Consider the following 8121-nt stretch of genomic DNA (forward strand, 5'->3'; position numbering starts at 1 on the left):
AGTGCCAACCGTATTTCTATGTTTGTACCAATATCAACTTCCCAATTAACGGACAATATATGTAAGTTACAGAATAATTTGATTTTAACTTTTAAGAGAACAAATACTTCCATATTAATAAGAAATGTCAAGACTATCATTTAGTTCAACTGGCAAAAAAAATTATACTCTCTTGTAGTCAAAGATCACAAGTTTGAGTCCTGAAAATACATGCAATAGCATTTGATGGTAGAATTTTCACTTGAAAAAATCCCAATCTGAACACGGGATAATTTACTAAAAATAGTTAAGACCAATACTTTTCTTTTCTTTCTTTTTTTTTTTAAAAGAAAAGCAAAATAGAAAAAAGGACAACATTGGTGGTGCCGTGGTTAGCAATTTACTTTTATTTCCAAGTATGAACGCATAAGATTCCTCCATCCCACTACTACTTTCATATTCTCTTTTTCTTTCTCTCTTTTATTTATTTTTTCCACGTCAGCCCTACTTTCTCTCTTCTATAAATATCATCTTCCCAAGGCGTGTGTCCTCCACACTTCCATATCCAGATCTCATTAAATTCCTTACCTTTCTTCCTCATCAAGACGCAACCTAGCTAGCTTCCATGGCAGATCACAAGCCAAGCCAAATCACTCCAGCTTCTCCTCTTTCAAAAACCTTCACGTTCGACATAGAATCGCGCCAAGAAAAATCTAATCACCACCAACATGAGATCGAGGTTGTTGACTACACCCAAAGGGCTCAATGGCTTCGAGCCGCTGTCCTTGGAGCCAACGACGGCTTGCTATCGACGGCATCACTCATGATGGGTGTCGGAGCCGTTAGAAAGGATGTCAAGACGATGATCCTCATCGGAATCGCTGGCTTGGTAGCCGGAGCTTGTAGCATGGCGATAGGAGAGTTTGTGTCCGTGTACTCGCAGTATGACATCGAGGTAGCTCAGTTGAAGAGAGAAGGCAAAGAGGTAAAGAAAGCCGAGTTGCCGAACCCGTTTTATGCGGCCATAGCCTCTGCGGTGGCCTTCGCTGTCGGTGCGGTGGTGCCGCTGCTCGGGGCGGCCTTCGTGAAAGATTACAAGGTGAGGTTAGGTGTGGTGGTGGCCGTCGTGAGCCTTGCGTTATTGGTGTTCGGAATTCTGAGTGCAGTTTTGGGGAACGCTCCGATGGTAAAGTCGTCATTAAGGGTTTTGTTTGGAGGTTGGGTGGCGATGGGAATCACTTTTGGTTTAACAAAGTCTGTGGATTCCATTGGACTTTAATTTGATCATCATATATATCTTAGTTATAATTATTTTAATTTAAAAAGATTTTAATTTTGTTGTTAAAAAAAAAAGTAACTATATATGTATCTCTATATTTTGATGTAATTTTAGGAAGGAGGCTTCACTCAAGTACGTAAAGTGATCAGATTAAAATTGTATTTTAATTTTCAATATTCCTTCTCTTGCTGCTATTTTAGGGTTTCACAGATTCTGTAATTTCGTGATATGCTTGATCTTTTATTTTCATCTGTAAAAGCAATATTCTTGTACGAAATATTACAGATGAAATTATTTAATGCGCAGTTTTTGCTTACACAAAACATCCTTTCATTAAAAAATATATGACATTCTTAATTCAATCTCACTCCTAACAAATTAGTTAATTTTTTTAAGCTAATACTATCATTTTATATTTATCTTTATTTGATAAGTTATTTCACCTAAAAATAAATATAAAATAATGTATTTATTAAGAAAATTTAAAAAAAATACATTAATTATATCTTGAAATATAAAAAATGCCTAACATTTTTAATGTAAGGAGTATATAAGAATTTATTTTATAGCTTCAGTGCTTGTCTATCTCATGCGCACTTTAACTTCTTTCTTAATTGGGCCATATCAACATGCATTAATATTTATTATATTTTGTTTTTTTTGGCTAATATCAACATGAGAAGTACTCCCTCCATATCAAATTATAAAATATTTTTGAGATATATTTGACATTACAAAATATAAGATACTTAAAGGTTTCGCTGATATTTTTTTAATATTATCATTTTAATTATATTTTATATTTTTAATATATATTCTTTTACTGAGTATTAAATGAATGATATTTTTAAAAATTTATATTTTTATTTTAATAAAATAAAATTATAAATTATATTTAATAAAATTTATTAATATATGTGATTTTATTTAAAATTATTTTATAATTTAGGATGGAGAGAATATTAAATAATTGTGAATGACTCGTCCGAATTTTATTTAGTAAAGTGGGGAAATATTTATGATTCATAAATGTAATTTTAATGGTACTCCTTCAGCTTGTGCCTCAAATTACGAATTAAAAGTGGAAGACACGTGTTGGAATTTAAATGGGGAGTACGGTGATAAAATAAAAGTCGCGCAACGGGCACAACGAAATTGGATCTAGCGAATGAGGATGAGGTTGCTTGTTCACAATGAGACACAATTCAATATTATGATAGGTGCTCACATTTAATTACTTTTAATTAAAAAAATATCCATGCGTAGTTAAAAAAAGAAAAGGAGAGGGCACGCTGAAATGCGTTTTCACATAGATTTCTGATTATTGTGAGCTCGAAAATGACCATTGAACAACCAACTAATTGTGATATATATATATATATATATATAAATACATGTTATTTATTAATTATAATTATAATTATTAGAAATAATTGTTCTGATATTGCATGAAGCTAACATGGATTAAATATCTTTATTTTTTAGTGTAAACCAAGCCAACTGGGCTGTTAACTTTTTAAACGCAAACAAATCATCATTAATGTTTTTTATTTCCTTGAATACACAAAAGACTGGAACAGTGCTGAAATTATTATTATTATTATTATTATTATTATTATTATTATTATTATTATTATTATCCAGTAGTAGTATTGGAATTAATAATTGACGATTGATATAAAAACGGCAAAAGTGTATTATTGATTTTTTTTAACTTTACATAATGTTTCATTTTAGTCTATTGATTTTATAATATATCTTTCCAGTCCTCCAACACTAACACAATTTTAGTTTTATTAGCAAAAATTACCAACATTGATTTTTGACAAAAAATATCATGATATATTAAGTTTCATTTTTTAAAAAATGACATTAATTGCACAAAAAAAATATTTTGAAACTAACAATGTTAAGGTTAGAGAATTAAAAAAATTATTTTATAAAATTAAGGGATAAAACTGAAATTAAGGGTAAAACTGAAATATTATATAAAATTAGAGGATTAGAGGGTATATAAAGGAATATATTGTCATATTTATTTTCAATTTTTCACAATGTCATCCTTCCTTTTGTTAATACATAGAATAAAAAATGGTAATAAAATATGTAAGTGGCAATTAGCAGCCCTTAGTGTTTGATATACATATATAATAAATGTAATGGGTGTGTATTTATTTCCTTTAATAATTCCTTTTTTTTCTGGTCAAATTCCTATCATAATTCTGATTGACCTTATTTGTCATTTCAGATTATGCACACCGTTTAACAGAATATTAAATAGCCTAAATTGAAGAAAAATATATTATTATATCTAGCTGTGCAATGTTATTCTTGAATTGAAACGTATAAAATATTCTTATAAAAATTATAAATCTAATTGTACTTGAACTCCACCTGTACCATGATTCTAATTATCGATAGGTAAAATAATACAAAAGTAATTAATGTTTCCCAAACATTTTAAGAAGAACAATTATTTTAATGTAAAACCAAAAATTCAAAGTACGTAACTACTATTCAAGCTAATGTTGACATGATAATTTGCTGATATATTAAAACCTTGATCAAATATTATACGTAGTCTGTTTCTTTCTTTATTTACAAAAAGGAATCCTGTAAAATGCAGAAAAAAAGTTAAGAAAGAAAAAGAAAGACAAAAAAAATAAAGCGATTCCACACATATTGTTCTATAGCAATAATATTCTTTAATTTTAGTGGTGTAATGGCTAAATAAAGTGAAAAGGGCCCAACTTAACACAAAATTATTCGCGTAAGAAAAGGACACTATATTTTAGGTTTATTTTATTTATTTACTTGCATATTCAGTTTTTTGCGGTTGAAATTAAACTAACGTTGAGCACTTTTAAGCCATTTTTCATATTGATGATAATTGCTTTTGCTTTATCAAGGACAACCTATCTCTCATTGACTACACTCAAATAAATTAAAATTCAATTTAATTAGCTTATTTAAACTTAATTCGGATGATATTAAAATTTAATACTTTTAATTTTAATTTTGATTATGAAAGAAATTTTCTTAAGCAGGTTCATAAATGTGTAAGAAATAATAAAAATTAGTAACTTTAATATTTAGAAATTATGTGGAACTATGTGCGATAAATATTCATTAAGGAGCTCATATAAATTAAACTTAGATAAGTTTTTCATATGGAAGAATTTCAGCAACCATAATTTCGTTCGTTTTGGTAAAAACTCGACCTTAATGAAACACCAATCTATACCTATAATAAAAATGCATATTTGCAAGCAATAATTAGTATGCAATTCATTTTCAAACTCAATTACATATATGTCAAATTGAAATCTAAATTAAAAGTGGAAAAAGAGAGTTAAAATTGCAGAATCTCTTTCACCCAAAAAAAGAAATTTACAGAATCTTGGTACTCATCAGATATCATTTTGCCTAGTGCAAATCAGTGCAAAAGTGTTGTTATATTAAGACCACACATTTTATATAAAGTATTGTTGATTTGATTGATGATTTGCCAAATATATATCTTTTGTCCTTTGCTGATGACTGAGATGCTGAGAGGCCTCTGAAGGTAATTTAAATAATTTGTTTCCCTCACGCAAGCCACAAGCCTTTATTTGTTGTTCTTCATTTTCTAAAACAGGTAAAATTGAATAAGATGATCATGGGATAATAAAATTTTTTTAATCTTTCAAGTTTATCTTAATTATCAATTTGGCTCCTTAAATTTAATTTTTTTATTAATTTAGTCTTTTAAGTTTTTTATAAATTATTATGTTAATTCTTTATATTTTAAAAGACAAATTTATTCTCAAACTAATCTAATGTTATAATATATTAATGATTTAAGCAACTGAAGGAGAACATATTAGCTCTCAAATAAATTTAATTTTTATTAATTTAGTCTCTTATGCAACGTTTTGGTCTTTTATTTTTTAAAATTTTTGAATATACTTTTTCCTAACTAAATAGTCACACTTCTTTTTAGAATTTAGATGATAAGAAGCAAATCGAATCCTGAAATAAACTTAACAGATCAAATTGATAATTAAAGCATACCCAAGAGATTAAATATTTCATTATCTCAATTATCCTCACCTTCAAAGTCAAAAGATCAAATACTAATATATATGTGTCAATCATAATGGAAGAGGCTATAGCCGTTCAAGTTAAAATATGGAATTTTGAGTTCAAGTCCAATGAATGTAATATGTCTTTGGCAGAGCTGATCTTTTTTATTGATATTTTTTGGAGTATCTAGTGATATTAAAAAAAATTACATATGGGTCCCATGGACCTGATTTATTTAAAAATAAGTCTCGAGAAGTTTAGAAACCATAATTAGATCTATTGAAATTTGAGTATAATTTGAAATTTGAATAAAAAGATAATAATATCAAATATTATTAGTAATTTATAATTATAATTTTAACTTTTTACAACTATAACTTCATTTATGTAATAATTAAACTGATCAATTTAACTATTGAATATTTAAAGTCATAGTTGTAAAAGTTGAAGTTATAGTTGTGAACTACTAATGAAATAATTGTAAACAATTAATATTAATTTTTTTAGTAACATATGATTGTTTAACTATTGGATATATGAAGTTATAGTTGTAAAAAGTTAAAATTATAATTATAAATTACTGATAAAGTAATTATAAATTAATTATTTGATTAATGTAATATATGTGTAATTTTAAATTTCAAATTACACTCAAGTTTCTAGGACTTAGGTGTGGTTTTTGAATTTTATGGGACTTATTTATGAATAAATCTATTTTATGAGACCTATATGCAATGTTCCCTAAAAAAATCAGAATCAATAATGCAAATGATCAAATAAGAGCAATCAGCACCATCACCGTTATATAATAGAAAATTTGTAATGTATTATCGGTGTTGATTGAATTAAGTGGAAGAGACTTAATTCTTTTTAAGTAAAGTTAATATTTCAATTTTAAACCTAATGAATTGAAATAATTACATTAAAAGAATTATTTTTAATTCGACCTGGTGAATGGTGATGTTTCAATATAGTTTCAGATAGAATAAATTATGTTATAAATAGTACAGTTTATTTAAATTATGTATAATACTATGATTTATAAGAAAACATATTGTTTTTATATCATATATGTATATATAAAATCTATTAAAAATCGTATTATTTATAAACTCAATTGATTTATCTATGAACAAGTCCTTTAAAAATAATTTATTTCAAGTCAAAAAAACTTATATACATAGCCTCATATACTTAATGTGCTTGTTTCTAATGAAATTAAGACATGTGACTCTTTTATAAATTATTTATTTTATAATAAATTCTTGTTAATAATTTTATTGACACATTAAGATTCACTAATCATAATTTGATTGGATATAAGTATATTAAATTAATAAGATTAAGTACATAAGTCTCACCCAAGTCAAAATTTATGAGTGCACCGTTTTTTTAAATTGGAACAAAGAGAATACAGATGTAAATAGTAATAACTTGCTTGGTATGATATAGGAGGGGAGAAAACAAGTGTCATTGACCAAATAATGTCATTATATTTTCCGTCAACTAATTTATTTAAATGAGCTAAGTGTCAGGAAGCTTTTTTTTTTTAAACTACATTTCAAAAAATGGGAGAATGACAATAAAATATTCTTGAAATATCAAATAACAAATAAGTATCATAAAATATAATAATTATATAATTATTTTGTAGTTCTTAATAAGGATTTGTTTGGCATTTTAGTTTTCTTGAAATATGTAAAGTTTTCTCTTAAAATACATTTCATTTCACCAAGTGATACCTTTTAATTTGATAACTCATTAAAAAATGTCTTTAGAATTTAGAGAAACGTGACATTGATAAATATAACTCTCTACATAATTTTTTTATAAAAATATTCTTTAATTTAAAAGAACATAACTCCTTGATTTATAAAGACGTGATTTTTCAAAAGAACATAACTTTTCAAAAAAATCTTCGTTTTGAAATTATTCCAACACCAAATCAGTGATTAACTGGTCAAAGGAAGCATGATAGAGCACATTCAACACTTAAACGTTTGACAAAAGGCATCATGATGAGACCAAATAAAGCTCCGTCACATAGGTATAGAATATGTCGTGTGAAATCAAGATCTTCAAGTGTCTTTATTAGTGGATTCGAGTGCAAGAGTTACAATCAACAACATGAAGGGGTGATGGGTTTATCATTGGGATTGTTGTTTTTCCTTTAATTGGGATGAGGTGAGGCAACTGTGTTGTGTGGTAATTACGCATGGGAAGAAAGGGTTTAAGGTATATTGGAAGAATGAGTTTTGGTTTTGGGGCTGTCATAAGTTATTGCTGCATATTTTTCTGCTACCAAAATGATGACGTGGGAAGAAGAAAAAATAATTGAATTAAAAAAAAGAAAAATTGCATTATTATAAAGTTCATTAACAACTGACCTAAGGTCATTTACAAAATGTGTTGTAAATGACTTTAATTCATTTGTTAATAGACCTTTTAATAATTAATTTTTTTATATGAAACTTCAACATTATTCTCTCTTTAAAAAAACATTTACATGTGGACTTCCTTGTGACTTGCCAACAATGCACTTAATAGTTAAGATTAAAAGTTAACAGTTAACATGGCCAAACTATCATATTAGGATGACATTGTACTAAATTGAAAAACATTGAGGTAACATTATATCAAAAACATCCTAAGGATACTCAGTGCGCTTGGTTGAAAACTACAAAGGTAAATTTATATCTTAACTCTTAATTATACTAAGAAGAAAAGGAGGGAGGGAGGGAGATGAAGAAAAATGAAGAAAAATAGAAGTGTCTTATATGTACAAAAGTGATAAGAAA

At 27.1% G+C, this 8121-nt stretch overlaps 1 protein-coding gene across 1 annotated transcript; it reads left to right on the forward strand.

Annotated features, from left to right (window-relative positions):
- Positions 1–526: 526 nt before the first annotated feature.
- LOC129306995 (vacuolar iron transporter homolog 4-like) lies at positions 527–1557 on the forward strand. The gene has a single exon (XM_054947837.1). The coding sequence runs from the start codon at positions 605–607 to the stop codon at positions 1256–1258; it is 654 nt and encodes a 217-aa protein (XP_054803812.1). The 5' UTR covers positions 527–604; the 3' UTR covers positions 1259–1557.
- Positions 1558–8121: the final 6564 nt, after the last annotated feature.

The sequence above is a fragment of the Prosopis cineraria genome, unplaced genomic scaffold (assembly GCF_029017545.1).
Source record: "Prosopis cineraria cultivar Desert tree isolate PC_DT_omini unplaced genomic scaffold, ASM2901754v1 PC3, whole genome shotgun sequence".
NCBI lineage: Eukaryota > Viridiplantae > Streptophyta > Magnoliopsida > Fabales > Fabaceae > Prosopis > Prosopis cineraria.